Below are 19,262 nucleotides of genomic sequence, written 5' to 3'. Positions count from 1 at the left end.
GGGTAACGCAACACACAGCTGCTTTAAAACTATCCTTGCTCCTGTCCTTTTGAGGCTATGTGAAGAGTATGAATATCCAAGAACGTGAGAGGTTGTATTAAGTTTCTCTTCTAGGAGAAAAAGCTCCTGCCTACGTGTAGATCACTGTGGCAGCATCATCAGTGGGACCACCCAAGTCCGTTATGTGACCCAAGGGAGAGAGGTGAGCAGATTAAAAGTCAACAAAAGGCTAGCTGTATTTTATTAGCGGGTTTTTGGTGCTGGAAGGAAAGCAACACTAAGAGAATAGTGTCAATAATTACCCATATGCTGGATAACTAAAACACTACCATAGCATACGTAGTGGACAATGCCACGGGTGACAAAATAGTGTATTTATGTCGCAACTCCGTTTTCTTGAATTAATGCTCTGACTGCAAATATTTTTTCCTAATTACAGTGTAGCTTAGCAGTTTGACATTCAAAGATAATACATCACCTTATTATTAATGCTGTTGATCCCAGAAATCTTTCAAGCCAAGCCTTATTGGAGAGAAACTTATGCTCAATATTAAAGAGCTATTTGTTCCTAAGAAAAGAAACATTAACTTGTTTATTCAGGGGCATCACAAGGTTCTTCCAAGAATAAATTTTGTAACACCATAATATAAGAAAATATAAGAAAATTAAGTATCTTGGAACGCTTAAGAGCTTCTTTATGATAAAAGTTAAATATATTTTCAGTACTTTAAACATATTTTCTAAACAGTTACCTAAAAGGAGTCAGGAGAGAGGGTTGATTTAACAATTACATTTCCAAGTCCCTAAGTTTATTTATCTAAATGAGTGGGAGATAGTCACAAAGGCACTCATGAAAGTGCTACACCATCTATGAATTTGGAACATTTTAAATAGCTTTTACAAGCATTCCAATTACATGCAGAACTGACTTTAACATGAGTAAATAACAGCGGTGAAAGTCTTTGCAACTGCATTCCTCAAAGACCACTGGAAGAGAAGGTATTTTTACTCAGGTGTACCACGCATTCTGTTCTGTAGACCTGATGTGTTACCAAAGGGAAATTAATTCAAGGCAGAGGACTCATCCCAGCAGATTTTAAACCACAGAGATCCACGCACAGGTGTAAATATATTTGCTGCTTTCTACGTTGAGTTATCATTGCTTTTGAAAAGGGCTTTTGTAGTAATGGGTTTTGTGCTTGGTAAGGACACAGTCTCTTTAATGGCTGTATACGTCTGGACAAAACGAGATGTGTATTTTGGTCTGTGACTGCTAATAAGATTTGCCAGGTTAACTGCTGGAAAAAAAACAACAATCAAATGCAGTAAAAACCTGTGAACAAACGGTGGGCTAATTTTGTTGTATCTTCGTTTTTCTAAGTTATCGTGAGACTTGTGGATACAGCTGTGAATGAGAAAAGCAGAAAGATGGGTTTTATTGTGTAAATTTCCAGACGGCTTGTGTGGCAAGCCATGACGTTACAGGGAAAGACTTGGGTGAACTTTTATTCAACGTTTCACGCTCTTTTTTCAGATCGCTGATGGAAATGCGTGAATGAGGTAACCCACACTGTGATCATAAATGGAAACCGAGGTACCTCCCTTCACGACACACAGCGAGCTGCGCCTCGAAAGCCGGGCAGCCCCTCGCGTGAGGGCCGCCTCAGAGCCCCCTCAGAAAGGCGGGAAGAGCGGCCGCCGGCCCCGCTCGCGCCGCGACCGTTGCACCACCGCCCCGCCCCCCCCGGCGCAGGGCCGTCGCCACGGCAACCGCACGGCGAGTCGGCCCGTCGCCGCAGGGCACGCTGGGAATTGTAGTTCTCCTCCCGCCCGCTGCCGCCTTCACCGCGCGGCGGGCGCCGGCCCGCTAGAACTCGCGTCCCCATGAGGCGCCGCGGGGGTCGGGGCGGGGGCGGGACGGCGGAGCGCAGCCGCCGCCAACCGAGGTCGGGATTCAGAGGCGCGGGGAGAACGCTGTCCTTTTCGCTGTCTCCCTCCTCCGGTGCGGACGGGGAAAGGGGCTGCTGTTGTGTGCCGAGGGAGCCGCTGCTCCAGCCGAGCCTCCGCTACGCGCCCCTCCCCCGCCCCCGGCTCCACCTCGCTGAGGGAGGGACGTGCCTCCGCCCCTCGCACACGCTCAGGGTGCCAGGGGGAGAGAGGGCTGTGCCCGGCCCCGGGGGAGGCAGGGCCGCCCTCCACGGGAGGCCTCCCGCCCGACCCGCCCCGGCGGGGAGGTTGCTCCGGCGGCCGGCGAGCCCGCCTGCGGGGCAGCGCCAGGCAGACCGCCATAGGGACTGGGGGCCGTGAGAGACGATACTCCCTCTGGAGGCTGTTGCTTTGGGTGTGATGCCAGGTTTTACCCTAAGGTTTGCTTCAAGCGTGGAGCGCAATGCATTGAGGGCGGTTCGTATCGCTTGCGGGTTCTACTGCCTGTGTCCCGGGGAGCACTACCGGCGCTTAACCGTTTGTGTAAGCCGGTGTCAACGCGCTGCTCTTCAGTTTGGGCAGATAGTGAATGTAAGGTGTGTTGTGTGGGGAAAGGTAAAGGGTAGCGGGTAGTTTATTCTTCCCTTCCATCTGGCACTGTGCCCACTAAATGAGTCTTCGGGTTTGCTCCTCTGATTTCGGCGTTCTCTTTGCTGCGGTGGTGGCCGAGTTTCTGGGGGGCTGGGTTTGGGCTCTTGTTCAGTGATCCTGTAGAGTGGTGGATGTCTTATCACAAACAACATGCAGCAACCACGCTCGGCTGAAAACGGCAATACAAATCTTGCCTTGGAAAAAGCAGAAGAGAAGCAAGGAAGTGTGTTCCTTGGGAATATCGTTCTAAAGAATGACATTAAAGAAAGCAAAAACACAAGGCTCCCCCCCCCCCCCCCCCCCCCCGGCTAATTGGGATGGTAAAATTGTTTTAATTGCATAGTTGCCATAGACTCCAAAAGGAGGAAGTTTGGGGTTGCTGGGGATAAGGAAAGATGGGGTAATATTACCATATTTATGCTGGATGTTGTATACAAGTCCTCTCTTTCAACAGTATCTCGCATAAAGACTCCGAGCATTGGATCCTGCTGAAAAGGCTTAGAAGACCCTAGACCACTTAGAACAGCCACAACATGGGTCCAAACAGTGCTCCCCCCCAAGAAAAGTAGTCCCTTTGCATTTTAAATACCCATGCAATTCAAAACCAGGGTTTTTATTTTTTTCTCTCCTTCAGTTTTGACCCAAAGATATATATCTTAAAAAGAAGAGCACCCAGGAAGCATTCTGCAGGAAGCCAAGAAGGTGCAATACAGGAGATGCTGCAGGGAGCCCTTGGCAAGTGGCGGTGTTGATGCTTGGGAGCTATTTTGCCTTCGGAAAGAAAAAGCCCTCTCTGCAGCTTACGTAGGTGTGTTTTTGGTGATATCCCCCAAGAAGTTGCCTGGGTCACGCAGCAGCAGGGAAGCGGCAGCTGCTCGTCCTGGGAAGCAACAGCAGCAGATTATGGTGGCAGCGCAGCGGTAAGAGCGGCAGCAGACCTGATCCGCGAATGCGTTTCCATTTAAGATCGTCGCTTGAAAGTGCCACCTGAAGCTTCAGCAGCTGGGCAGGGATCACTAACGTTTTAAAGGGGAAAACCCTGCAAGGGGAAGGAGTTAAGGGGAGGAGGGGCAGCGCTCGGTTTTGTGTGTGCTTGTGGGGAGAGGGGATTGGTTATCATGGCGGATCGGACGGCTCCTGCATGCCAGCTCCGTCTTGAGTGGGTTTACGGGTACAGGGGTCACCAGTGCCGCAACAACCTGTACTACACGGCAGGCAAAGAGGTGGTTTACTTTGTGGCTGGAGTCGGCGTGATTTATAACACCAGAGAGCACAGCCAGAAATTCTTCCTCGGGCACAACGATGATATTATCAGGTAAGGGGGCTGACTTTTCTGGTGGTGGGGTGGGGTGGGGTTTCGAGGGAAGGGAGGAGAATGTAGGGCTGGCAGAATACCCCCCTCCTTGCTTCTTACAGCTCAGCTTGTACCTGTCGTTTTAAAGCAGCTCAGATTTGTTACCAGCAGTCTGGGTGAAGGCTGGGTTTCTACATAGTGTTGATTATTATTATTTTTGTAGCAAAGCTTCAAAATGTTGCAATAATAAGAGAGAAGGCAAGTTTTCTATTGCACTGCACCAAAAGCAAAGCACTTCCTTTCAGTACAGAAACCCACTGGGAATATTTTAGTGCAACAGTGCTGCAAAATTGTGGATCCAGCACCTTGATCTTTCCAGAGCTGGGACCCTCGCTCACCAATTCTCATGTCTTCTAGAAGGCAGGTGTAGCTTTCTTTACATTCACTACATCCCAGTACACGAGTGCCATAACTCTTGCGTATAGGTTAAACTGTTTTTGGTTTTGTTTTTTTTTTTTTTAATATCATCTGAAAAATTTCACTCAAAATTTTGTACTGCAGCCAAAAAAATCCCAAGTGTGCTGGTGCAAGATGGCTACAGAAGCATAGGTCTTGCGCCTCGTCTGACCAATATTTTTGTCTCTTTCTTTCAAATACTGCTTAAGAAGTGGGTTTAATTGATGATGTTGTCCTACAGAAATATTAATTTTCCCGTGCCTCACAAAATAACAGAATAAAAATGTGGTTATGGAGTTCAAGGTAGCCTTTTAAAAAAAAATCTGTCAAAAATACAGAAATTTACATCAGTAAAACAGAAAATTAATGTTGTCTCTACTACTTCATGACAGAAATCTGAACCTAGAATATCCTTATAAAGGATGTTGCATGGTAATGACATACTTCTGAGCACAGCTAACTGCTGCCCTCCCTCTTCACCTAATTCAGCATGAATGAAGCATTTTCTTGATGATGTGAAACCAGAATAGTCCCGGGTGACTGGTGGTGTGGTAGTACTGTGGAAACATTTGCTGAAGTTAGAGTTTTGACACTCAGTAGCAAAATCACATAATTGTCATGTAACCATTCTGGAGCCTTGTTTACAGAAAACCATCCGTTTTTCCCAGTGAGAGCTTTTGGCTGCTGTATACCCTAGAAGCGTTCTTCTCCTCTCCTTTATAATGTGTTAAAGCAGTAGCATTTCATGAATTACAGTGGGTCTGCATAAAAGTTTATCCTGGTTTCAAAGGTATTATCAGTTCCAAAAGGCTGTTTAAATAGACGTTTTGCTGCTCAGATCCTTCAGAAAAGAATGAGTATTTTAGATGCATGTGGAGTGTCATGAAACTGAAGTTTTCCTTATTGTATGGACAAAAATTTTGATACTCTATGAAGTATGAAGTGTAATCCATGTACAGAGTTCTATATTTCTGAGTTTATATTTGAATTCTCATTAAATACTAGAAATATAATTTGTCAAGACACAACTACATATATCCACTGGTATTTGGTTGGACAGTGATGCTTTGGTTCTCTTTTTTTTTTCTTAATATTCCATCAGATGAGGAAAAACTGTCCTGTTTATTATACTTGACAAAACCTCCCTCCCAAAACCAACTGTATTGCACAGCTTCTGTGCCCTTTGTTTTAAGGCATCTCATGTTAGGAGACTGCTTTTGTCAGCATCGTATTTAGAATGTACAATGGGAATAGAAAGATTCTGAGTCTCTGATATTGGTATTTTGACACTGCCTATGTCTGTTCTGCTCTTTAAAGAAAACTAGCGACCACCTGTTCAAATTAGCAGGTATTTTGAGGGACTCACTATATGTCTGACTAAAGTTTTGGAAAGATGAGTTTTGTTTCTGATCTGCAACAAAATCAGAATTCTGTAGGACAAATGTAGTCTGAACAAAGGATGAAACATTTGGGTCCAGAAAGCATGAGCAGGATCCAAATAACAGTTAATTTCAGCTTCTAGTGGCTGAGAAATGTTGCTGTCACATGGGGTTTAAATAAGCAGAGAATCTCCAAAATGCTTCTGGTTGCACCTAGTAATAGTTGCCTCCTTTGCTTTTGAGGCACTTTGCAGTCCTTATTGATGTAATATCCCATCCCTGTAAGTGCTTTTGGTTCCTTGTGTGGTTGTCACTGATATGGCTAATAAATGCAGGAATTTACATTCTCACATTTTAGGCTTCACAACTGTCATCCAATTGAGATGAATGGGATAAATGTACTTACCCAATTTTTCTGGTTTTGTTAGTGTTTACTTGCCTGAGATCACCTTCTAAACAGCAGGGCATACATTTGTAGTCCAACAGGTTGTAATTTCTGAAGAGATTGGAAACACAATAATAAAAAAAGAAAACTTGCAGATTTTGGAAAATACTGCAAAATCACTAAGACTGGAAGACCTTGGAGTGGGAAGATCATCAGCTTCTGAGGATTGCTGTTAGCTCCTTCTGTGTTGGAAGGTTTCAGTGAATACTATTTTGTGGAAAAAAAATATTGATAAACCCGTGATTCAGAGGGTTGAAATTACCTTGAAGTGAAAGGTATATGAAAGTGGGTATTTGTCCTTGGTGAAAAGGTTAGATGCTTAAAAGTGTATGTTTAATGTGTTTTCGTAAGTTTAATAGTTCTGCCTCTTGTTTTCTATCAAGATAATGCGGTTGGACAGAATTTAGTTTGAGCTAAAGTACACCAGACTCTATCGGATTAGTGGAGATATGCCATTTTTTCCAAGATTCATATTTGAAAAATAAGTTCTGTTTGTGTAAGAAACTTAACATACTGCACTTGGCTAATAAGGCAGATGTTCAGAGTATGAACAAGTGAGCTCTGAAGTGTTCTGTTTGCTGTGCAAAGCCGCTACAAGGTGCTGTGCTTCCAAGCTCTTCCTCCTTTTAAATTCACGATGAGACGAGGTCCTGAACTACCTGATGTAATTTTGAAGTGAGCCCCGCTTTGTGGAGGGATTGAATGGGGTGACCTCCAGAGCTCTCCTCCTAAACTGAAGTATTCTGTGATTCTTTTGTTACGACCAGTTGTACAATGCGGTTCTTCTGCCGTGTTCTTTAGCTGTGGAACAGTTAATACTATGGATTAACAAGTACTGTCATTATAAAAGAGAATCAACACGTGGTTGAAATGAATAGCGTTAGTTCTGGTCTCTGAAAACTACCGATGCGTTTTGTTTGGAGACTAAAAAGACACGTCATTTATGAAGTTTACTTTATAATCAAAGAGCATGAAATAGACCCTATTCTTCTCCCTCTGTCTTTTTTAAAAAAAATGAAACCTTCGATTATTGAATACAGCCTAGCAGCTCAGGGGTGGTGAAGGTCAGAATACTCATCCTTTCTCTGAGCTGTCAGCCCTGTGGTTTGCCCTAAGGTCTGTGTTACACACCATGAAGCGATCATGAAATGTCTTGCATGGTAGCTCTACGTTTGATTGTTCTTGAAGTGTGAACTAGCTGAAGCATCACAGATAACGTGTAATAGCTATTACCGCAACTCTTTCTACATTAAAATGTTGCAGCTTTTGCAACACTTTAATGTAGAAAGAGTTGTGTAGATATATCATTACACACATAACTGATTTTCGCTGAATTCAGTTATTTGTACCGTGCAGGATTAGGTTTCAGGAGCTGTAATATTAACATATGGGGATTGTTTTCCTTCGTGAGTAATTTAAAAGTGAGTTTTTGCAGTAGCTAATTGTAATGGCTGCTAGTTAATGTATTAATGAGAATCTTGCAGCATCACTGCCTTCAGTGAAATTCATACAAGTGTAGGATTTATGTTTAGTGTAACCACTTGCAAGACTGGATCATTAGTTTTGACAGTAATTGAACACTTTCAAAAGAACAGAAGGTTTTCTTACTTTTGTATTGTGCATTACTTGTATAACAGCAAGCAATTAGATCACTCTTTTTTTTTTTCTTGATGGAATGTTGGAGGCAGTTCTTTCCTATATTTTTTTTCTGCAATGTATGCATGTGAAAGCCAAAAAAGCTTGCCACAGAAAACAGCGAAAATAAAAATATAATCGGTTGAGATACTTCTCATTGTAATTTAAAATACAGTTGATTTTGTTTGTTTTTACGGAATTCATTTGTAAGCAGAGGTTTTTAACTTTGAGAAATTTTTCTGATGGTGTAGTAATAAAGTTGTTATGTCTCCCTGTTCTTGCATTTCAAAGAATTTCTGCAGTACTGAAGTTTTCCTGAATATGTCAAAATTAACTGAGAGAACACCTTTGACAGCATATTGAAGGCTTCACCTCCACTTTTTATATATCCTAGTTTCCTGTTGTATCTGATATGTTGTAGTATTATGCATTTACAAAAGCACATTTTGCATTCCACCTGCCTTCAAGCATGTCATTTGTGAGGCAGAGTGCCACAAGAGACTGCTCCCTTTCTCAGGTCTCTCTGCGGTATTTACTGCCTGGGCATGTTGCCTGGAAAGCCAGCCTATTATCTATAGATACCAAAGCATGTCGTTTATGTAAGGCTGCTTACAATGCAATAGCAATGTCGGATTTATCAGAATATTGCTGTAAGTATGCTGGTGTGTGTGTTCCACTGTGCTGACAGATTGAGATTAAAAATGTGGATGTGCCAGTGGTGGTGAGATTTACTAGGCTGTGAGAGTGACTAGAGGCCTGGTTTGTTCTTTAAAGTGATTATTTCAGGAGACAGGATGCGTATTGGAACATGACTGCACATTTTCTCATCTTTCTGCAGTTGGGAAAAAAGAAATATGATGCTTGAAGCAACGTCATATATTGTTGACTGTAGTAAATGTAATTTTGGAATAAGTAAATTGGTGGCAAAGGTATGCAAATCAAAACCCCAGATTTAAAATATCTACATTGTACTTTAATATTTTTATTTAAATGTATAGGGTGGTGCTTATTTGAAGGCATATAAAATACTTCAATTTTATGTTTAGTTGCCACCATTTGGATGGTAAGTGACAGTACCTATTTGCTATAGAATGATGTTCAAGTTATTGTGGTTATTTCTTATCATAAGTGCATAGAAGACTGTACTGTCTGTAGCTTGTGGTAAACTTGACTTTAGTCACAGAAGGTGCACATGCAGGACTGCTGAAATGTAGTGACCTAAAAGACAGCAAAATAGCAATGAAACCATCCGAAATTTTCAGCAACAGAAATTACAGACCTGTTTCTTATGCAAATGCTATGCAAGTTCCTATGCAGAGCCATTAAAACTTCAAAGACATGACTTTGGAACAGCTAGGGTGAAGCAGAATCTGAGATCTGTGTATCTTAGTATGCCTTGGGATCTGTTTTGAGACTACAGGTTCTTAAAGAAGTTTCATATTAAAGAAATTAATCCCCCATAAAAACTCATCTAATCAGTTTATTGTTTCTTTTGCTTTCAATCTCAAAAAAACCCAGGGGGAAATGCCATTTATTTCATGAAGTTCTGGTGGCCACTCTTTTTGCTCTGCTTGATTGCTGTGCTGCATTGAGATTTTAAGTCTTTACTGGGGCATGAGCTGCTATTAATATTTGTTTCTTAAATATCCATATTAATGCATCAGACATGTTGGAATATATAGTTACAGTATCTTATTGAATGTGATTTTAAAAATACGCAGATCAGTTTAAAATGCAGAGAAACTCAGTAGGCATTTGTGGCAATATGTCTGAGAACTGCTATCATTTAACTACAGTATTTAAACAGATCAGTCCATATAAATCCCAGTGATGTGTCAGGTATGGTAGCAGAACAATAAGTAAGATTTATTGCTTGTCCAGTCACAGCGCGCTTGCTTATTTGGACAAGTGAAAAGATTTTTTTATTACTAAAAATCACAAGTGGAGTTTTGAGTGTTTAAATCAGATTGATTTAACTCATTGTCAAAATGGAAAAGAAATAAAACATGTCCAACAAAATGGGAAGCACTCTGTAGAAAATGTCTGGATCTTTATTATGTTTTTGTCTTTTCACAGCTGAAAAAAAGTCAAATGTTTAAGTCTGTATCAGGTAATATATGACATTTTTAATTGGATTTATGTGAAGCAACTCATCACAGAGAACTGAGTATCCAGCGTATTAAATATCAAGCTTTTGGTATGCATTAGTCCTATATTGGAATTTTGCAGTTAGAGATTTCTCTGTTGAGTTATTTTACCTTTTTTCCCCACTGCTTACAGTATATTAAAAAAAATAAACTAAGCTTAACTTTTTTTTTTTGCATTTGCTCTGCATTAACTCTGCAACTCTTTTACTTGTTTTGTTTTATTTCAGTTTGATTTTAATATGACTAGGAATCATCAGCTAGTGGTGCGTAATCACTGTTTAACAGGATGAAAACTCATAGAAAATGTTTTGATATGAACAACCTTAATTTCAGTTTGTCTTTTTAGTTCGAAGAATGGGGGGAAACTTATGTGACAGTTTTGTATTACCATTTTCTACTATAAAACTTCCTGCAAAAGTAAACAAATTCTAATTTTTACAGAAGTTTATAAACTGCATCTTGTAGGACAGAAGAGATCAACCTCTGTGAACTATTATAACTATATTTCTTACTGACTAAATGGATGCCAGATAGTTTTATCTAGGCAATTTCCAGCTACTTGTTGTCTTTCTTCTAAGTCTTGATTAGGCTTTTGCTGAAAGAATTGCATCTTTAACACTTAATAGAAAAATAATAGTATCTATTTCAGCAATTAGTATTAAAAATTCATACTTTTGCCCATGCTAACTTGTTTGTAACTGAGTATCTCAAGAAAAAACTTTGTCTGGTAGGGGTTACAAATGTCCTTCCAGCATTTTCATCACGCAGACTGGCAACTGAGATTTTTTCAGATGAGGAGGTGTAAGTTGCTGTAGTCCGTGCTTTGGTTTTTCCTCAAGGATGCAACGGCTGCACTTCCTTTGGTAAAAATGGAAAAGGGAGTTTACTGGTTTTGTAATGCATTGCAGAAGAAAGCTCCTCTACTCCAAAATAGATACTATAGCAGAAATAGGGTTTTCAGTTTGATGGAGATCACTATTTATTTTAAAAAAAAAAGTCTTAGGTGAGAAGGAACTGCAGCTGATGATAGTTTGCTGATACAGCTGATGAAGTTTGCTGATGACACAAAGCTGGGGGTGGTGGCTGACACACCGGAAGGCTGTGCCGCCATACAGAGAGACCTGGACAGGCTGGAGAGTTGGGCGGAGAGAAGAAACCTTATGAAATTCAACAAGGGCAAGTATAGGGTGCTGCAGCTGGGGAGGAATAACCCCATGCACCAGTCCAGGTTGGGGGCTGACCTGCTGAAGAGCAGCTTGGTGGAAAGAGACCTGGGAGTCCTGGTAGACAACAGGATGACCATGAGCCAGCAATGTGCCCTCGTGGCCAAGAAGGCCAGTGGCATCCTGGGCTGCATCAAGAAGAGTGTGGCCAGCAGGTCGAGGGAGGTCATCCTCCCCCTCTACTCTGCCCTGGTGAGGCCGCACCTGGAGTACTGTGTCCAGTTCTGGGCTCCCCGGTTCAAGAAGGACAGGGAACTGCTGGAGAGGGTGCAGCAAAGGGCTACCAAGATGATGAGGGGACTGGAACACCTCTCTTATGAAGAAAGGCTGAGGGATTTGGGTCTCCAGTCTGGAAAAAAGACGGCTGAGGGGGGACCTTATCAACACTTGTAAATACTTCAAGGGTGGGTGTCAGGAGGATGGGGCCAGGCTCTTTTCAGTGGTGCCCGGGAACAGGACAAGAGGTAAAGGGCACAAACTTGAGCATAGGAAGTTCCACCTAAACATGGGGAGGAACTTCTTTACTTTGAGGGTGTCAGAACACTGGCACAGGCTGCCCAGAGAGGTGGTGGAGTCTCCAACTCTGGAGACATTCAAAACCCTCCTGGACGTGTTCCTGTGCAACCTGCTCTAACATGACCCTGCTCTGGCAGGGGGGTTGAACTAGATGGTCTCCAGAGGTCCCTTCCAACCCTACCATTCTGTGATTCTGTGCAGCAATATTTGTAGCAATACTTCTGATATATCTCTGTAGAAGGATAAACTGCTGGAACAGTTTTCAGGTACTGTAAATACTTCTAGGAAATATTCTCAATGACTTTAGTCATTCATATAGAATCTCTCTGCCCAGATCTCCAGCCTGTCCGGGTCTCTCTGTATGGCGGCACAGCCTTCCGGTGTGTCAGCCACCTCCCCCCCAGCTTTGTGACAATGGCAAGCTTGCTGAGGGTGCACTCTATCCCCCCATCCAGGTCATTGATGAATGTTGAAGAGGACTGGACCCAGTACTGACCCCTGTGGAACACCACTCGTCACTGACCTCCAACTAGACTCTGTGCCCCTAATCACGACCCTCTGAGCTCTGTCTTTCAACCAGTTATCTGTCCACCTTACTGTCCATTCATCAAGCCCACTCTTCCTGAGCTTCCCTATGAGGATGCTGTGGGAGACCATGTCGAATGCCTTGCTTAAGTCAAGGTAGACCACATCTACTGCCCTCCCCTCATCTATCCATCCAGTCATGCCATCATAGAAGGCTATCAGATTAGTCAGGCATGATTTCCCCTTGGTGAATCCATGTTGAGTACTTCCGATAGCTTTCTTTTCCTCCACATGCCTTGAGATGACGCCCAGAATGAGCTGTTCCATCATCTTTCCAGGGATGGAGGTGAGGCTGACTGGCCTGTAGTTCCCCGACTCCTCCTTCTTGCCCTTTTTGAAGACTGGAGTGACATTGGCTTTCCTCCAGTCCTCAGGCACCTCGCCTGTTCTCCAGGACCTTTCAAAGATGATGGAGAGTGGCCCAGCAATGACTTCTGCCAGCTCCCTCAGCACTCTCAGGTGCATCCCATCAGGCCCCATGGGCTTGTGAATATTTAATTGATCCCTCACTCAATCCTCCTCAGCCCAAGGGAAGTGGTCGTCTTTCCCTGTTACTTCCCCCAATGCCTGGGACTCCTGAGGGCTGGGCTGAGCAGTAAAGGCCAACGCAAAGAAGGCATTCAGTAACTCCGCCTTCTCTGTATCCTCCGTCACCATGGCTCCTGTTTCATTCAACAGTGGGCCCACAACTTCTCTCGTCTTCCTTTTGCTTCCAGTATACTTGTAGAAGCCCTTCCTGTTGAGCTTGACGTCCCTTGCCAGGTTTAATTCCAAGGCGGCCTTGGCTTTCCTTGTTTCATCCGTGCACTCTCTGGAGGCATCCTTGTAATCCTCCCAAGGGGTCAGTCCCTTCTTCCACTTATTGTAGACTTCCTTCTTCCACTTGAGCTTTTTCGGAAGCTCCCTGCTCAACCATGCAGGTCTCCTGTGTCCCTTAGCCGATTTCTTGCTCTTAGGGATGCACCGATCCTGAGCTTGGAGAAAGTGGTCTTTGAATACCAACCAGCTTTCTTGAACCCCTTTGCCTTCCGCAGCCCTAGCCCACGGGATCTCTCCAAGCAGTTTCTTGAAGAGGTCGAAGTTAGCCCTCCTGAAATCCAAGGTTGTAATTTTACTTCTTGGTTTTTGTGCGTAGTACCCATGATCCTGAACTCTATCATTTCATGATCACTGCAACCTAGGGTGCCCCCAACCTTAATGTCCTCCACCAGTCCCTCTGTGTTTGTCAGTACCAGGTCCAGGAGTGCTCCTCTCCTTGTTGGCTCCTGCACCACCTGTGTCAAAAAGTTATCATCAATGCACTGGAGGAGCCTCCTGGACTGTGCGTGCCTGGCTGTGTGGTCTTCCCAGCAGATATCAGGGTGACTGAAGTCCCCCATGAGAACCAAGGCCTGCGAGTGCGAGGCTACCTTCAGCTGTCTGTAGAAAGCCTCATCAGCTTCCCCATCCTGATCAGGTGGCCTGTAGTAAACACCCACAACAGTGTCCCTCATATTTGCCTGCCCCTTAATCCTTACCCATAAGCTCTCGACCCTCTCTTCATCCGCCCCTAGTGAGAGCTCGATGCATTCCAAATGCTCTCTCACATAGAGTGCAATTCCACCACCACGCCTCACTGGTCTGTCTTTCCTGAAAAGGACGTAGCCATCCATGACACCATTGCAGTCATGCGAGCTGTCCCACCACGTCTCAGTAATTGCAATGAGATCGTGGCCCTGCGACCGCACACAGATCTCCAGCTCTTCCTGCTTATTCCCCATGCTGCGTGCATTGGTGTATAAGCATTTCAGAGAGGGAGTTGTGTGTGTAGTTTTGACCCTTGAGATGTGGTGTGCCTTCTGGCTCTCAGAAATACTGGCACACTCCCCCACAAGTGCTCAGCAACTACGGCCTGGCACCTCACCAGCAAGCCCAGTACCGTCCCCACCCCCCTTCAAATCTAGTTTATCCATATGCTTTCTATGTCTCCAAGTATTTGAATGCTTCTCTGGAAAAGTATGAGGGATTTTAAGGTCTTTAAAAAAGTATTCTGCTCGCTTGCCTACTGCTCAGTTTTTTAAGGAGCTTTGGTGAACAGCAAAAATGCATATTTTCCCCACTTAAAGACTTCTTTGGAATAGCAGCTTGTTTTTCATGAGATAACTAAATGTTCTTGGGGTAGAAACATGTCTGGAGTTTCTGCCTAACAGACATTTTGAATTTAAATTCTTCTTTAGAGGTAGTATTTATAAAAGGCTTGGAATGAGACCTCCAAAGCTTTAGGTAAGCCTGAACTTCAGGCCAAGTATAGACCATATGTTTATGTCTGTCTTGAAGACTGACACAATGAACCAACCCAGGAGATCTCTGAAGGAAACGTCTCATTCAACCCTGCTGCATCTTCAGGGACGGTAGCATTGGATGCATCCAGGGAGGAACATCGCAGTGCTTTTTGTCTGGTATTGCAGGGAAAGGGCTGTAATATGTTATGCGTATATACTGGAAATAAAAGTTACTGCTTTAGTTTTCACATCGTTTCCATCTTACATTCTGAACAAAATTGTGAGAGTTGTTAAGAACAGCTTAATAACGAGGCATTAGTCAACCGAAACAAAGGGGCATTGCTATTTGTGTGACTTTGCGTAGTGGAGATGATGTTGTACATTTGCTTTTGCAACCGCTTGAGTTTTTTTGCGCTTACCAGACAGGACTAACAGCATAGTGAATCAGCTCAGCAGTCACACGCAGACTTGTTGATTCCAAATTTCAATAAATGTGTTGCGTCGCTGTACACATTCGGATTTTAGAATTACTGCTGAGGTGTTTTGCGAGTACTAATGCAGTTTTAATATAAAATACATCAAGTTTCTTTAAACAGTCTAACAGTATAATGAACTTTGGTACATTGTATCTTACTGATGTAATTTCTGTTGATGCTGGCGTTAAGTCCGTTCTTTCTTTTGTGACAGATGGATTGTAATACACTGAAACTATGGTAATAAAAATAGAATACGGAATAAACTATACTCTGAGAGAGAGATAGCAACCCTTTTATTTTGGTTGCCTAACACTCCTTGTTACAAAAGGTTTTACTGATTTTTTTTATTGGGAATTTTGAGTGACACTGTTATTTTCAACAGACCTGAATGTTTAAGGGATAATCCTACATGAGAGTTGCTGACTAGTAATAGAGTTTATATATAGTCATTCTAATATTGATGCATCCACATCAAAATTGGGCATGTATTTATGCAAAACGTCTGCTTTGTCATCTTCAGAAATTGTCTTCCCTATGCAGAGATAAACACTGCAAGTGTCATATACTCTTACGCTGTCTTTAGTAGTAACTTATTACTTGCAAATATTAATTGCAAAATAAGGGTGTTTATAACAGTTTCACGCAATATGAGCTGAACTTCTGAAGAATTCAGGATACAGTGTAATATTTCCCTCTTTTTTTTTTTAAAGTTGTTTATTCTATGAAGATTTCAAATTAATTTCAAATGAAAATTTGCCATTTCATATCGAGACAGAAAAATTTAACAAAGAATCAGTTTCAATCAGGAGAGCTAATTCTCTTTATTTCCCTTCTATTAGGTGGAGGGAAAACAGCTTTTTCAGAAATGTGCACATCTGCGTTAGGCTCATCTCTCTTCCACCCACTTCAGAGGAGCTTCCTTCTCTCTGCCAGAGAGAAGCTGGGAGATGGTGAAGCTTGCTAGACTAAAGCTGGCCTTTGTGAACGTTGCTGGAGCCTGTATGATGTATCGTTTGAGATATGACCACTATATAAGTGACCTCGGGATAAACGGAAAATGGGCTGGGAGCCCTGACGAGGATAGTTAAGATTCTTAAGCGGATAGACCAGTAATGAAGAGGCTATCAAGCAGTTTGTATCTATTTCCTATGCATCAACGCGTAAACTTTACCTCTGGATATTGTTAAATTGGCCCAGTAGCCAATTTGCCACCGATAGCCTTCTGCATTCATAAAATGTTTTGATGATTAAGGTGAAGAACAACAAAGTGATTTTGGAATAAGGCTTATGTGTTAGCCATTAGTTTCTGTATTTTGTTACCTTCTGGACAGCATGCTGATCACATGATTTTTTCTCAATTTAGGAATATTAAACAGCTATCACTTTGTTCCAAGTGAAACCTACTTAATCTACTCAATAACAAAATTTTTGCTGGTGCATTGTTAGCAGTTCAGAAGAGTTCTCCTAAGAAGCAGCTGTGCAGGTGCTAAATACTTTATTTCAGGCTGGAAACTTCAGAGCAAGCGGGTAGGTCATACTATAGATCTGTGTAAATGGGTTTGATATTTACAATTTTGGTCTTCTAAACGTTAACGTCTCTTTTTGACTTGGTGTGAGGTTGGTGCAGTCAAGACTGACAGTGAACGCTGGTTTTTGACAAAGTGGCAGTAGTTGCAAAGTATGTTAAAGAGTACACCTCTTTTGACAACAGAGGTCTGGAAAAGCTGAGGTAGCTGTAATTGCCATATTTAAAAATACACTATTTTGTAATTTGAGACTAGGCAGGATGACTCGTGTATCAGATGCGTGCATTTATTATTGGCAGTAGCAAATCATTACTTGGAATCCAGCTAAAAGCGTGAAGGCTTTTACATTTCTGTTATAAAATGTATTTTGAGAAACAGATGAAAAAAGGTAGCCTAGTTTAATCCACACTGTATAACTATAGCCATTGGATTTTGATAACTAGATTAATCCATGCAAGTATCCTCCATAGTCTCTAGTTTAAACTTACACAATGGATTGGCGGAGGTACTTTATTCCTTGCTAAAGTAGATTTCAGTAGGTCTTTAAAACTTACATACACCTTTACGAACTAAGGATTGTGATGCTAAATTTGTTTAGCTAAATGTTTTTGTTTTGGTTTGTGTTTTTTTTTATTGCCGTACATGCTAATATTTCTGTTTGAGTGAAATTATTAATTCAGAAATGGAACTAAGACAAGAAAATGTTCAGTGACCTCCATCATAAATCCCTGTAATGCAAAGGACAAAATTAAAAGACAGTAATAAAGCATGCGCACGCACACACACACACACAATGAGTAAATATTGTTTTAAGAAAAACTGAGGTGCTAAAGATTTTTGATATAATGAACTCCAGATACTGACGTTTTAATGAAACTTGCTTTTCAAGATAGAATAGGATCAAAACTTTCGTTTTTTGCTGTGAGCAAAATGTATTGGCCTGTATCTGCAATTTTACGTAGCCAACTACAAGGTACATTTTAATTACTGGAAGGAGTATAGAGGCACTGAATTATCACAGTTGCATTCTGTTTAATTGAGCAGCAAATTTATATCCCCATGCACTTCATATCACAAATTTATATCACTGGTATACAGTTTTTGGACTATTCTGATATTCCTGTTGCTTATAGATTGCACGCTACTTAGCTGCTCTTGTACAACGCTGCTTCCATTAATGGTATTTTAGCTGAAGATGAACTAGTAACAAAATCACTTTTGATACTAAAATATTTATTTTATGATTAATGTCCCAGTCCGTATGGCAGCCTAAAATGACTTACTGCCTTTTAAAAATTATTACTTTATCCTTTTAAGTTATCCTTATATCCTTTTAAAAATTACCTTTCATAAATTCAGTTGCATTTTTTGTTTGTTTCGTTTTCATATTTACTTTTCTCTGGGTTTCTATCACATTTTCAGATTTAGAAAATTTTGTTGTTTTTCTCCTTTTAAGATGAATTTGTCGGAGAGAGAAATAAAATACAGTATGAAAGCATATCATATTGTTTTAGTTTTGTTTGCAGAGCGAGTGGAGCGCCTGCGACTAACTGCGCTACTGGAGGTCTCATACTGATTTTTGGTTACTCACCTCCGAGGCATCACTGCTGTATTACAAAGCTAGGAAGGAGGCAATAAAGAGTCGTTATAAGCAGCCAGCAATATTGTTATAGTAGAATGTAGGGAAAATAATTCCTCTCTTCATGTATAAGAAAATCCATAAGTTGATAAATGCTGGTACTCTCTCGAGGCTCATAGCAGAATATGAGCTATTGTTTTATTGTCTGCTCTGTAGATATAGACAAGAATTCTAGAATAATAAATCTTCAAAAGCACATATACCAGTGCCTACAGTTTTTGATTCTTGCGCCAAACTGTATAAATGTAAATGTCAGTGTACATTTTAACAATTTTTATTGCAGTATAGATAATGAATTACCAGAGAAATTATAAATAATAATATTATGCATTGTACAGAAAATCTATGGCTTGCATTAACAATAAATGCCAGGAATGGGATATGTTTTTGGAGAGCTTGTCCATTGTATTTTTTAGCTTAGGTTTATACTGAAGAATTAGGCATGGTACATTTTTTTTTTTAATAAATGTCTAGCATGGATGCAGTTTCATTCTCAAAATTCTTTCATGGAGAGAGGATGTTTTGCTGAGGAAACCTGTGATAGGACAAGGGGTAACAGTTGCAAACTGAAGGAGGATAGATTTAGATTAGATATTAGGAAGAAATTCTTTACTGTGAGTGTGATGAGACACTGTAACAGGTTGCCCAGGGAGGCTGTGGATGCCCCATCCCTGGAGGTGCTCAAGACCAGGCTGGATGGGGTTTTCAGCAGCCTGGTCTAGTGGGAGGTGTCCCTGCCCAGGGCAGGGGGGTTGGAAATAGATGATCTTTAAGGTCCCTTCCAACCCGAACCATTCTGTGATTCTGTTTCACGCTCCTGGCTGTCTGACATCATATGGTTAAATCTGGAAGTCCGCTAAACCAAACGGAATGCAGTTGATTAGCTCATTTTATTGAAACAGTACTCCCCTAATCTTAAATTGAGTTTATGCTATTAGCAAAATCCACGTCTCTGTGTACGGGGGGAGCATAATGCTTTGTCTACTGAGGCAGAAGTGGAAAGATGGTATGAAGAGGAAGATGTATTTCGTTCTTCAGATGAACCTGGCAGTTGTGGTATGAAGCCTGCTTTCTCTCCTACTGTGATGTAGAAGGCAAAAGCC

General features: G+C 41.8%; 1 protein-coding gene across 1 annotated transcript in view; it reads left to right on the top strand.

The window, feature by feature from the left end:
* Positions 1-2,272: 2,272 nt before the first annotated feature.
* The window catches only part of EML6 (EMAP like 6), a 135,901-nt gene continuing 118,911 nt past the window's right edge, over positions 2,273-19,262 (top strand). Inside the window, exons 1-2 of the mRNA XM_054194466.1 lie at positions 2,273-2,522; positions 3,212-3,892. Of these exons, the coding sequence (XP_054050441.1) occupies positions 3,696-3,892 (197 nt within the window). The 5' untranslated portion in view covers positions 2,273-2,522; positions 3,212-3,695. The remainder of the gene's footprint in view (positions 2,523-3,211; positions 3,893-19,262) is intronic.

Source organism: Rissa tridactyla, chromosome 3 (genome assembly GCF_028500815.1).
Source record: "Rissa tridactyla isolate bRisTri1 chromosome 3, bRisTri1.patW.cur.20221130, whole genome shotgun sequence".
In the NCBI taxonomy this organism is placed as follows: Eukaryota; Metazoa; Chordata; class Aves; order Charadriiformes; family Laridae; genus Rissa; species Rissa tridactyla.
Note: the sequence above shows the minus strand (reverse complement) of the source record. Positions and strands in the feature narration are given on the sequence as shown.